The following is a 14195-nucleotide window of genomic DNA, read 5'->3' as shown; positions in this document are numbered from 1 at the left end:
AATCAAAACAAGAAAGAGGATGACTAGAACAGGGAAGAACATTCCTGTTTTTCCTCTCTGTAAGCAAAATTAATCTCAGCATTGAGGTAATGTACTGGCCCTAGTTTTGTAATGCAAACAATTAATATTTCCTAAACATTTCAATGTATAATTTCCTTTTCCTTCTTAGCTCTGTGTTGCTGCTTTGAAAACGTGTTTGTTTGTTTGTTTGTTTTTCCCTGCTTTCTGTGTCTGAGTGATGGAAGGAAGATATATTTCTAATAGTAAAGGGGGATCATGCTCTCTGAACATGAAATCTGTTCAATTAAAAAAATGAGCAAAAAAAATGCTCAGCTTACCTGTATATGTTAGAATAATACTACTATCAAAGGAGAATTTAAGAAATTGAAATAATGGAATCATAGAATGTCTTGGGTTGGAAGGGACCTCTAAAGGTCATCTAGTCCAACCCCCTGCCATAAGGGGGGTTCTACAATGAGAACAGATTGCTCAGAGCCCCATAAAGCCTGACCTTTAATGTCTCCATGGATGGGGCCTCCCCCACCTCTCTAGGCAACCCCTTCCAGTGATCTACCACCCTCATATTAAAGAACTTTTTCCTAATGGTCAAACTAAATCTACCCTTTTCTAGCTTAAAACCATTACTCCTTGTCCTATCGTTACATGCCCTAGTGAACAGGTCATCCCCAGCCTTCTGGTAGGCACCTTTCAGGTATTGGAAGGTTGCTGTAAGTTCCCCAAAGAGTCTTTTCTCCTTCAGGCTGAACAACCCCAACTCCCTCAGCCTGTCTGCATCAGAGAGGTGCTCCAGCCCTTTGATAATTTGTGTTGCAGATAATCTGGGCTGCAGTTGCACATTGATGGCTCATGTCCAGCTTTTGATCCACGAAAACCCCCAGGTCTTTTTCCATAGGGCTGCTCTCTAGCATGTCTCCCCCAGCCTGTATTCATATCTATGTGTGACCCAGACCAGGTGCAGGACTCTGCACTTGGCTTTGTTGAACCTCATGAAGTTCACCTGGGCCCACTTCTCCAGCTGGTCCGGGTCCCTATGGATGGCATCCCATCCCCCTGGCATATTACCACACCACCCGGCTTGGTGTCATCATCAAAGTTGTTGAGAGTGCTTTCAGTGCCACTCTCAATATTATTAATGCAGGTATTAAGCAACACTGGTCCCACTACAGACTCCTGAGAGACACCACTTGTCACCATTTTCCATCTGGACCTAGAGCCATTGACCACTACCCTCTGGATATGACCATGCAACCAATTCCTTATCCACTGAACAGTCCATTCATCAAACCCGTGTTTCTTCAACTTAGAGAGAAGGATGTTGTGGGGGACTGTGTTAAAGTGAGTTAAAAGTCTTCCAATATGATCCAGCAACCCATTCCCTTATAGCAGTGTAAAGGGAGAGCTTTTTGTTCTCCCTGACTAATTTAGCCATGAGGTTGTCTTTGAAGGCCATTAAGTCCTGGATATGCATTTGCATGATGATGTTTTCTGTTCCATGACTTGCGAGTGCAGCAGGTCAGCGCCCAGATTACAGAAGGTCCTTTCAGAAGCCGTTTGTCCTTAATGCTTTGTAACAGAGTATCTTGTAATGAAAATATTTTCTTTCTGTTTAGAGAAAAAAGGTTGTAGGTCATTGCTGCTTCCAATATGAAAGCCATCGAAACTCCAAATCAGTGAAACCTTTAAGTTCAAGTTCAGAGCTGTCCCAAGAGTGCCTGACTTGGGGTATGCAGGCTGTTCTGTTCCAGCCAGGGGGTGCTAGTACAAAAAACTAGGCAGGTGCTTCAAGATAGTGAAAACACCTGTCTTGAATTAGGCTTCTGAGCACCTTCCTGACTCAAAACAAGCTGTTATAAGTCTGTCATGCTGCTTATTGTGCACTACCTATTTTCTGAAAAAGAAACATAGGAATCACTATGTATGGTAGCTAAACAGAGATGCACCTACAGCCCTTCAGCAGTGTTATGTTCTCCATGCTGGGGAGAACTGTGCATGGGTTTGATTGCAAATAATAAAAATGGAGCACAGATGTTAATAAAACATTTAATCATAATATCATAATAAAACAGTTGTATGTTACTGTACTTTTGCTAACATGTACTAATTCATATCAGTAAAACAAGAGTGACAATTAAGAATGTTGAAGCAACCTGGAACAAATTGTAATAATTGAAAATAGAAAGTAAAATGGATGTAATTAATAGAGTAAAAGAAAAAAACATCTTCACATAAAAATATTATCAATATTTTGATCCAAATATGATCCTGCAGGACCTCTCTTCAAGATAGAACTCTCTGGACCAACCTCTGCTACAATGTTTTGGGTTTTATGTTTAAAGGTATGTGTAAATACTGGAGAATTTCTGAAGCTTAAAAGAGGACAAGTAGAATGGCATGTTAACTATAGTTTATTGCAAAACAGTCTTAGGCAAAAGGATTGAGATCCTTACGTGGTATTAGTTACCTAAATAAAAAATGAATCCTCATGCTTCATGGAAAGAAAGAAGCCTGGTCAAACAGACCTGATTTCAATCTTGGAGAAGATTAAATGTGGTTGGTAATGATAAATTAACTAAGACTTTCAAAATCTTTGTTTTATTATAGCATAATGTTTTAGTTAAAAAAAAACCAAAACACAACAACACAGTGCTAGGAGATATCACTGCAGAACACATTGGCTGGATTAATAGATAGCTATCAGATCATACTGATCCCTCAGGTAGTCATCAATGGAGAATCATTACAAATTTTGAATTTTATTTTACTTAATTTGCTTTTGGATTTTCTTTGGAGCTGGTTGATAAAATGGTGATGCATTTAAAGTAAAGTAATGATGAGCATGTAAACACTTCTCTAAGTATCCGTCATAAAAGGGAAAAATCTTTGTTGATACTTCTAATGGAAAACAAAGATTTGTGGAGCTAGTTTTATTAATACAAGAGATTCATAATACACTGGGTGTTAAGATACACTGATTTATTTGCTGCTTACTTGAGTTCTGGTGATGTCCCATCTATGGAAATAATGTCATCAACCTCTTGTGTTTTTCCATCCTTGAAGATTTCCTCATACAAGCAGTTAATGAAAAAGTATAACATGCTTCTGTCCTTCTCAGTGGTGTCAGAACACGAAATAGAGATTTTGGTGGTAAGGCTAAATAAAGCTCCTGTTGTAAATGGGGTCTTGATAGCATTTTTTTTTCTAGGCGACTGATACATTTTATTATTCAAGGAAAATGATGCAACAATATTCACCTGAAGAACCTGATTAGTTATGGTCATTTACCTCTGAATTTTGTTCCTCATGTCATGTTCATAAAATTTGCAACAGAATTGATGTCTAAGACAAACATATCACTGAAGCTCAGCTTACCATCTGACCATTTTTTGTATTATCCAGCCCTAGAACAGCTGTGTCTGTCAGAATAGAAAATGATTATGAGTTCCCAGTGAAAAGCTCTCCTTGAATATAATGTTGTTTTTTTAGTGATGTTTTGGCATCAGATAAATGGCCTTATAATCTATAAAACCAACATAAACTACCTTTATGAATCTTTGATGATTTAGCATAGTACATTACAACTTATAGGTATATTTGCTGATTTTAAAAATATTGGCTCATCCACACTGTATATAAAGTTTTAAAAATAGTATATGTTTATTTATGAAAATATATCCTGATTGGATTGTTGAGTATCAAGAACAGATTAACTTGTGTGTATGCACAGCTTGATAAGCAAGTATCATTTGGAAATTCTGTATTACTTTAAAGAAGATAAATTGAATGACTGATTATTTTTTTTCTAGTCTGTACTGTTAAAATCAAGTAGATAGATTTTTTTTGGGCTCCTTTTAATGAATGTAGTCTTTTACTTTTTAACAATTTATTACCAAGTGCAGGGAAACCAGTCAGACCCAGATGCAGCCAAATACGTAGTTATGTGTTTAATAATATATAAGCTGTGAAAATTAAGTTGGGTTGCTTACATGTTTAAGGTACTTCAGTGTGTAATTAAGGCCTGGACTGAAAACTTCAGGATTAGGCTCATACTGACACATTTTTTACTAGTATGCTCCATAGTCTTCATGTACTTACGTCCTTCCTTACTTCTTACGGCTTTTATGTGGGTTTTCCAAAGGGAAAGCCTCTAGGAATTAATTTGAACATTTTGCATTTCTGCCACAGGGAGGAAAACATAGGCACATATTTATTTGTTTAAACAAATACATTCTGTTACCCTAATCAAATAAGGAAGCATTTGCACTCATCAAATTCACATGCATTAAGCTTTCTTTTTCTTGTAGATTTTCTAGGTGTCATTGGAGAATATAGAAAATAGCCAAACTGGTGTATTACAGTGCTCAGTTTCTGAAAAAGAAAGAGGGATTTAGTGCTGATGACTCATGATACAGTCTAATTAATTCCCTGAAAAGAATTTCTTAGTGAGTACTTCTGCAGTTCCCAGAGATGAGACATTTTGCATTGAGACAGCTGAAGAATTCCAGAGGAGGCTTTGCAATTATCTCTGCTTTTACAGCTCAATAGAAAGACTGTAGCAGAGGTCTCTTGAGCCCACCACACCACTGTGTTGAAACTGGTGGCATGGGCAGGACATGCTTGTTCCACAAGTATCAGTGTCATGTGCCATAAAAGACAGTTCAGCTTACAAACGTAGGAAGGTAAAATACATTTCAGCATGACCTTCTGAATGGGAGCTGAGGAATGATTGGACTTGCCTCCTGGGGAAAAAGCAAGTGTGTGTGGTGAATATGTTTGCTTAAGGAAGCACGGTTTAAATGCAAAACCTGGATTTGAAAGTGATTAACCAGATTTCAGTTGTTCTTAGAAGAGACCAAAAGGATATCCATTGATTTGTTAAGGTGACATGAGTTGCTCAACAAACATTATAGCTAGACATATCCCATCTCCTGGTCCTCTTTGTTAATGTGCTGAGGGTAACAATTCAGTTAATTCAGTGCACTACATGTAGTGTAACACAGCAGCTCAGTTGACCAAGTTTCTAAGTAATTCATTTACCCGTGTACACTATTCTGTATCTGCACTTGAGTAAATTCTGCAGATGTGACTTAGTCAAAGCGTATTATTTGTGCTAAATTTCTCAAGGATTTGACAGATGTAATTTTGGTTGTGTGGGGTTTGTTTTCTTGTTTTTTTGTTTTTTTGTTTTTTTTTTTTTTGTCATGAGGTTTTTTTTTAATTTATGTAAGATATCTCTTTTGAATGACACATTTTTGCTACGTGTTTGATGTACATTGTTCTTTTATGCTGTGTTTTTCCCAATAAGCTAAATTTCATGGGGCATCCAGCTGTGGTTGCTTAATACCAGCAAAGAATGATTGTTTTAGAAAATGTGACTTGGATATTACATGTTGGCTAGTGTTTGCATTCCAAAAATAATGTGCATTCTTGGTATGAGCGCATGGTAACACGCTCTTTTAATATTTGAAATGAACCTAGAGTCACAGAATTATCTAAGATTTTGAGAAATAAAGATTAATGTATGAGTTCAGGAACTTTGAACTGAAATGAAATTATACACATTTACTTAGGAACCCATTTGATTGTGAATACCCTTAGGATTCTGTTTCACAGAGTACTGTAAAAATATGTTCAACATTTTAAAGAAAAGACTCCAACCTTTATGCTGCTTTTATTACATTTGCATTTCTAAAAAATATTTCTTTGTCATATTTAATGAAGAAAAGATATATTCAACCAGTTTTCAAAATGTATTAGCCAAAATTTGAGAGTTTCTGTGCGATTTGAAGTGATTCTGCTAAGGCAGTTCGTGCCTGACTTGGGTGTATATGGCAGAGTTGACTGTACCTTACTGGATGAGGGGCCACATCACGGCCAAAGTGTAAAAGGGGGACTCAGATTTTTAAGGATATAGCAGAGATTTGCAACCAGTTATTTGTACTGGACTTTCCTGCTGAAGAATGAGTTGATTTCTTTGCTCAGGTTATACTTTGTAACAAATAGGTTGCAGGATCATTTTGAGGTAGGTATATGGGAAGCACTAACTAGAAGAGCTGAATTAGTTGCTAGGAGGTCTGCAGAGCTGGCTGGCATCCACCTACCCCTTCTGAAGATAACCAGATGTGGAGCTGCAGAACTTCTGTCAATGAGACGTAGACTGTTCTTACAAACTGCTGTTTTGCCAGAGAACTGCTGGGATAATGTACAGAAATAGCTCCAGGGGAAGTCTTGAGAGCTCCAGGCTGATGAGTTTGACTTCCTTTTCCAGCAAGTTGAAGGCTCTGTAGGATATAAAGAAAAAGATAACTGAGCACATGGATAAGTATGTTGGTCTTGCCTTGACATAACTGCTGCCAGAGGAGGTTCTGTCTCACTAACCAGCTGCTGTTCTTGGAGGGAGTCAGTAGACACTGGATTTTAAAAAGTCCTTGACAGGGCATCTCACCTATAGCTTAGGATAAATCATTTAAGGAGGAAGCTATTTAATGTGTGTGTTATGTAACTGATTCATTAAAAAAGCCAAGAATACTAGTATATATCAGGAATTTATTGGTAGCCATCAACTTTTTATATTGAGTCTCATCTTAAATCAGGAGCTCTTTATGGAAGAGCAGTACCTTTGTGAGTGCCTTATATAGTCTGAGCCTTGGTTTAATCCATGAAGGTGATTAGAAGAAGTTATTATTGATTATAATAGCTCAAACAACAGTAATATCAATAAAATTTACTGTAATTCGGGTAGAGGATAGAATTACTCACATTTCCCTTAGCTAGAGAGAAAGTAATCCTAGTCTTGAGTTGCAGAAATTCCAGCATACAGAAAAATAAATGTAGGCCTCCTATCTGTGTCCCATTGTATTTGAAAAACAAGCAGTGCTATTATATATTAATCAAGGCTGATTTGAACTGATTACTGCACAATAGGAGAATGTTAATAAATCACCTGTATTCAGTGTTGGTTTGGTTTGTTTTTGGTTTTTTTTTTTTTGTGTTTTTTTTTTTTTATGAGAGAAGAAAAAGCAAAATGGATGGGTGGATGTTTTCTGGAAAATCAATATACTACTTGTTTTTGTTTTGTTTTGTTTTGTTGTGTTTTTGTGTGTGTGTGTGGAGGGGGGGGTTCTGCTTTTTCTTTTTAGAAATCCAGTTATGTAATTTTTGTTGGTAGTCCAATGCTCCTCTCATCAGCACCTCACTCTCTGCTTACACCTTGGATACCATGGTGGGGATTTTCATACTGGATGCTTCCTGATTTTAGGTTTCATGTCACAAAAAGCATCATTCTGAACAAAGTAAAAACAAACAGCTTTCATTCCTAAACAAGGATGGCAAGGTGGACATACAGTGAAGAAGAGATATATTGAGGTCTATGGAACTATGATTTCTGATTTTCAGCATTACATGAGATAAATGGATAGCTGAGCCTGCCAGATGCTGTCTAGGACTTTGCAGAGTCAGGGAGGTGTTTTTTGCACTGTTTGTGCTTTCATATTTTCTAAGGTTGCTCTGTAAGTTGCAGGATAAAATATCTTCAGAGGCATTTGTGTAATCTCACTAGGGATGTTCACTGTGTAGAATCCTGCGATTTTCTAGTCCTCTAACCTCCCTGTTTTATCTGTGAAGATAAACAGGAGCTTTTAGAGTGAAATTAATCTGTCCTATTTTAGATGCATGTCTTTGGATGAGATGACTCAGGATGAGCTGAAGTGCTTTCTTCTCTCTCCTTTGCCTTTAAAGGGAGTCAGGCAGCTGGCTCAGCTGTGTACAACTGAAGTTGATGTTCTAGGAAAAAATGACATGTTTTGGTGGGAAGGAGGACAGAAGAGCTATGCTTTTTCTGAATCAGCCTTTTGTGCTCTCTCTGCCTTTCCCCACTCTAAGGCATTTACAAATGATAGATTATTTTGCCCTCACAAGAGCCAGCTGAAGTTCTTGGTTTCTGTTTTGTGTAGGTGACATTTTTCTCTCATACGTACTTTTTAGAATACCAAAAGTTTCTGGTCCTTAAAAAGAGTAATGCTGGACGAGTTTGCAGCTCATTTGTATCTCTTCACACATGGCCCCTTGCTCTTGCCTCCTAGCTTCTGCATAATCCTCTGTGATGGTTTACTGATTTTTATTTGTTTCCTTCACTGCACCTGCTTCACCAGTTCATTATTTTAAGTGGCTGTCTCCTGCAGTGAGTAAGCACACTGCCTTCTCTTAATACCTACCTTTTCTATTTGGTTTTTGTTTTTGAGTTTGTTTGGTTTTGGTGGGTTTTTTTGTTTGTTTATTTTTGTTTTTCTTTTTTTTGTTTGTTTTAATAGGAAAGTATGACAATGTAGAATAAAGCAAGTTATATTTTATATTATATGAATGTATAGATAGAAAAGTATGATGTCACACCTGTTTTATATATCTCCACATTTCTAAAATTCTTGGGAACTATTTACTAGTACAGAAGTTTTTTCGCAGATTGGGGAATCAGTCTCTGTATGGTCTTTTTGGACAATGCAGTTAGATTCATCTCACCTTGCTCTAGATGCCTGCAGTGCAGATACATACATATGAGCTAGTCAACTAAAGCTACTTTTGGCATGAATGGCAAGAGATGAGTGCTTTTAGAGTACGATTCTCCAGACCTGTGTAGAGATCTACTTTAAGATGAGATAAAGTGTACCCAGAAGTAACTGGTGCTGTCCATTAACTGTAAAGAAAGTCTAAACAACAAAAGTAATTGTAGACACAGATGCTACAGATACCTGCATTTATTCAGATACAGCCTCCTGTGTGGCTGTACAACAGTACTGCGTTGTATGCAGTCATATTTTTGTGGGTTCATACATGAGACTTACTTTTTTGTCCTATTAAAGAAAAAAAATGATTACAGGATGCAAGTTGCCACTGAAGCAATTAGTTTAATAAATCATATTTAATAAAATTAGATAATTCAATGTCCAAGAATTCAGTTAACTTAAAGTAATTGTGACCTGTAGTGATGCCATAGGATCAAAAAAGGTAGGAGTGAGTCTTTAAAAATTAGTTTAATTTAATCTGAGATCAAGGTTGAAGCCACATTATTTTATGTGATTTTATGGAGAGAATTAGACTGAATGCCCTACTTGGAACTCTGCATTTTGTCAATTTCAAACTTCAGCTTACAGATAAAGGAATTTTACTCCTAATTTTAATTATAAATGGTCTTTATCATCATGTGAGTGTGCAAACCAGTTTCTCCAGGGAAAGAAAGAGCATAAACTTCAACCAGTGTTGTATAATTGCTCATGAGTATGCTTTTTTCTGAGGAATACTTTGCAGAAAAAGACTGTGTGTGCAGTTAATTTCCATGGAGTAGCTGCCATGTTCTACCTTCTTTTCCTATAGCAATACTGAGGAAGCTTTGGCTGTGTCATAGGTTATATGAGGAGCATGCTGGGTGATCTTTGGCAAATTATTTCACTATGGCATGCCTCAGTTTCCCTTTAATTTGTAGGGTATTGATAACAATATCTTATGAAGCACTCATGAGTTCTGCTGATCAACAGTGCTTCAGCAGAGCCAGGTAGTGCCATTAATCATTATCTGAATGTCCAGTATATTTGTCTGAGTAAACTTTTATTAAGATGGGGTACAGTGGCTTAAGGTGAGTCAGATTTTACGCTGGCAGGAACATAGGTACATTTTTTTTAATAGGAAAAAATTGCTTTCCACTAGACCTGTTAAACCAATGTGTTTTACCTCTTGACAAGGTACTGAGTCATCCACTGCCTGGAGGAAAGCACTTAAATTGTCAATAAATGGTCATTCTGCCCTGTTGGAGAGCCAGGTTCATTTTTCAAGACGCCATATGTCGTTTCTTGGTTGGACAAATGTTGGCAGAGCAGAAGTGGCCCTTAGAGTGAAGAGGGGAGCAGATGGGTTGTGTGTCAGGGCATTCAGATAATAATGCTGACAGGTTCCATCCTCTGCACAGGACAATTTTGTTGTGATTTAGGATTTTTCTGTAGATTTAGGTCTGGGTCTGAGAAGCTTTTAGAAAGTATAGAAGCACAAGACCTCTGGACTCCATCTAGTTCACTGCTTGCTAGGCAGATAAGCAGTGAAAATGCTAGCACACTGGGCCATGTAGATGATCCCATGGCCTTGTGTTCCATTGGTTCTGTAAGCGAACTTGCTGCACATACCTTCTTTATCTCCCAGGACGCTTGGCTTAGGGTCATCCTCCAAGCTCCTCTTTTTAGTAAGCCCCTCTTTTTATGCCAGTTACTCTACGTAACTCTTGCTCTTTAATCCTTCTTCCTGAAAACCCATTTCTTTTCATCTCCAGTCAGAATGCCAGTGTTTGCTGCCTTTCCCTCTCCTTTCGAGAGGTGGGAATGTATCAATTACTTCTGCTGTTCTTACAGATGTATTGCTGTTCTCTGTTCTCTCTGCTTTCCAAGTGCAAGAAGGGTTGAAATAAGTTATTTCCTCTCTTTTCTTCCTCCCATTTATTTTCTTTCTACACTCAGGGCTGCGTTTGCTTCCATTTCTTGTCTCTTATCCTCAAGACACTTTGTTGTTTGTTTTTCCTTCAGGGTTTGGTTTTCTGTTTTCTACTTTTTCTCTATAATCCCTTTCTTTTCCTTCTTTCTTCTTTCCTATACTGTCCTTTGGCAAGTAAGTCAAGAAGGTGTTTGCCTTCCCTGTGTGGGAAAGGTGGCAGAGCCAGAACAAGTATATTGTTGTTCTGGAAGGTGCAAATAGGACTTCTTGGTTTCCTGAAGGTAAGTGACTGGTATAAAGTACTTCTAAAGTAGCTCTGAAAACAGATGGATCCTGAGAGAGTAGTCCTGCGTCTGTGCCTTGGATCTCCTATTCAGTCTTTAATTGCTTTTTTATTTTACTTGGTGTGTAAGGGTCATCCATAGTTCCGTCCAATGTGGCTAAATGTTACCTGTGAGAGGAATTGTATAATTTTTTTTTAATGTGTGTCTGTGTCTTGGTCTAGTGTTTTCTTAAGATTTACTAATAATTTACTAATATTTTTGATTTACAGAATTATTTTAAATGTTGCTTATTACAGATAATTTCTTCAATACTTTAAAAATAGACACTATGCAAAAAATGAGTGGGACATGTTAAATGGCCTAAAAATTGGACAACTGTTGAATTCCAAAACTATTTTGAACTTAAGTCTAGCAGGAAAAGACAAAATCTTGTTCTGAAAGCTGAAGGCTTCTCTCTCTCTCTTTTTTTTTTTTTTTTGTTTTTGATAAATTCAAATTCATAAAAAGCTGCACATTTACCCTGTGAGAGTAAATATTAGTTATGACAAGTGTAGGTAGTAACGTGAAACGTTTTTCCCTGAATTCGACCACTGTTAGTGCAGGAAGTCAGATTACATTGTTTTAATAGTCCTTTTGGCTTTAGAATCTGTGAATTTTTGACTTTGTAGATGTTTCTTTTTCTTTTCTTTTTTAATTGAACATTAGTCTAATTCCTGAACCTACTTGAGGACCATGTTTTCTTACGGCCTTTGATTCACTGACTTTAAAAAAAAGTGTCCTCCCTCTCATGCAGTGACCAGTACTAAGTATAACAATGGGATTGGAAGACTGGTTGTCTTTAAGTGAAGCGGGATATTCGAGCTAAATCATTAAATCAGTTTTGCAAAGATATTTTTGCTTGAAATAGAGCACTCATGCAAGGGGAAAACACAGTTGTGATTCTGAGAGAAAGTGAGAAAAGTCAAAAAGAATGCCTCAAAGAAAGCTGCTGTGGGAAGTATCTGTCTGTCTCTTGGAGCAAGTACTGAGAATTAGAATAACTCGTGAAACAAAAGAATTTTTTTAGATGTGTCTGCTTTGCCTGAAGGTGCAAAGGGATAAGAACCAGGTATGAGTAGAGAAAGAGTGTTATTCACATACATAACTCTTTGCGTCACAGTCTGGGAAATAAGCTATTTATAACTCAAATATCTCTATCCACAGCTTATAAATTTCTTATGAAAATGATCCACTTCCAGATCATCAGATATGGAAGGTTTTTACAAAGGAAAGTAGTAGTTTCACTAAATCCTGATTTACAGGAGTATAATGAAGGTAAAAATGTTATGTGTGATCACTGTGGTAGAATTCAGCATGGATATTATTTTTTGCCCTTGTTTAAAACTGTGCAGTACTGCTGAGTGCACAGAAGTGCTGGGGGCATCCAGCTGTGGAACTGACACATCCATGCTCGAGCAGTCAGAGAGGGTGTTTTATGGCCTGTGCCTTACTCAGTATATGGGGCAGGATATTAACAGGATATTAGCAATATCAGTGTACTTCCTCACTTTTCCTTCTAAGCATTTGCATTATCTTATCTCTCTGTCTTCTGTTCCAGCATAAATAAAGATTATATTAAACATAAGTTATTAATCATAAGATGAAAGTGTTGGGTGGAAATGGCTACTTCAGATTGTTATTATTGTGCAATATTGACATGCAAACCCGGTAACTTCTTTTTCCTCTATTATTTCCCCAGGGAGCAGCTCTGATTCGAATGTTGGCTAACTTTATGGGCCACTCTGTGTTTCAAATGGGCTTACAAGTAAGTAAAAGCATTTCTGACTTTTTGTATGGGTGCATTTCTAGCAGTTTCACTCGCTCTCTCTTTTTACTTTTAAAACTGTATTTGCATCTATTTGTGGAAATATTTCTTTACTTCAGGAGCATTTGAGGCACGAACATGTCCCTGAAGGTGAATTTGATGGAAGATGCTGAGTAGTGTCGCACACGTTGCGGTGCCCGCAGTTTCATCTATATTTCTTTGTGTATCAAGTGATTGCACTTTAACTGGCACATGGTTTTGTGTCCGTTTTATGTAGATTGTCTCATGAAAGCCATTGTATCTGTGTGACAACTGTGTGAAGGGCTAGCTGAGGAAAGAACAATTTCTCTTTAATTACAGTTGTGTGCTGGAATAACAAATAACAAATGATGTCAAGTCAGCTAGAAAATACACAGCCCTAAAACTAGTCATGATTTTCAGATGAGTATTTTGCCTTCCCTTCCCCCATAGCAAAATCCTTGAGCTTTATTTTTACCTTTTATAGCCGTGGAGTGCTCTCTGCCTTAATGATGTTTTGAAAACTTAGTCTATCTTTAAAAAGAATTTCAAAGAGATAACATTTCTGTTCTAAGAGAAAGGAATTCGACGTGCTGATTACCAAGGATGAACTGTTCTCAGCAATAATTCATTGCAAATGAGTGTTTCCTAAACTATTTAAAAACAAACAAGCCAAAACATAAAAAACAATGCGACTCCCTCTATTCCATTGAAATCTGCTTGAGTAAATCATGTTACAGGCAGCTGTGATTGATGAATTATGTATGATGCAGCCTGCTACTTAGAAGTGTCCTTTAAAGTAAATTGATGTTCACCTGGAATACAATTATACCAAGATGGAAAGAGCAATCAATCTTTTCTGTTCTTTGTAAGCTTTGCATTTTGAAATTTAAAGAAACTAGATCTAGGATCAGGTCATTTTTTTAGCAGAGTAATTCTACCTGTAACCAAAATAAACTGGAAGATAAAGTATAAAACAAAAGTTAAAAAATATATTGGTTATGTCAGAGGAGTTTGTTCCATGCAATAGGCAATGAAAGGAAACCTGCTGGGGAAATGCAGCTTTTTGGAGATTTTACAGGACATTCAGGATTGACAGCATAACTTATTCACAGGACCCAGCAGGATCATTTTCTTAGTTGTAACACCCAACTCAGATCAGTTAGATAATCTTCTCATCCAGGTAAGAAGTCTTGAAATCAAAATTTTCCTTCATAAAGTCTTTTATATGTCAAGGGTAAAATCCTCATCTAATTTAATCCAATAAAACTTAAGTCTTTAATCCAGCAACTCCATACTCCAACCAGAAACTTCAGTTTGCATGAATCTGTTCAAATGGCAATTCAATAGCACTTTTTTCCCAAAAGAACCAATTTCACTCTGGGTTTTAGAAGGGGAAAGTTTGAATACCTAAATCTCAAACCCTATTTTTTCTATTTTTTTCTGTGTTTGCTGAAGAAATAACAGCATGCAACTTGTCCTGAAGCAAATTTAGAAAAAAACAACAGGTCAAAGAATAGGGCTATGCAGGGATTAAATAATCATAATTACCATAAAGTTGTAATGGAGCTTTGTTTTTTTTATTTGAATGATTTCCTATTATT

At 36.9% G+C, this 14195-nt stretch overlaps 1 protein-coding gene across 1 annotated transcript in view; it reads left to right on the top strand.

Moving 5' to 3' along the window:
* TRHDE (thyrotropin releasing hormone degrading enzyme) overlaps positions 1 to 14195 on the top strand; it is a 212294-nt gene that overhangs the window by 108001 nt on the left and 90098 nt on the right. Inside the window, exon 7 of the mRNA XM_051608023.1 lies at positions 12508 to 12573. Within this exon, the coding sequence (XP_051463983.1) occupies positions 12508 to 12573 (66 nt within the window). The remainder of the gene's footprint in view (positions 1 to 12507; positions 12574 to 14195) is intronic.

This window comes from Apus apus, chromosome 1 (genome assembly GCF_020740795.1).
Source record: "Apus apus isolate bApuApu2 chromosome 1, bApuApu2.pri.cur, whole genome shotgun sequence".
Taxonomy (NCBI): Eukaryota; Metazoa; Chordata; class Aves; order Apodiformes; family Apodidae; genus Apus; species Apus apus.
The sequence above is the reverse complement of the archived record's forward strand: the minus strand, read 5'-3'. Positions and strand labels throughout refer to the sequence as shown.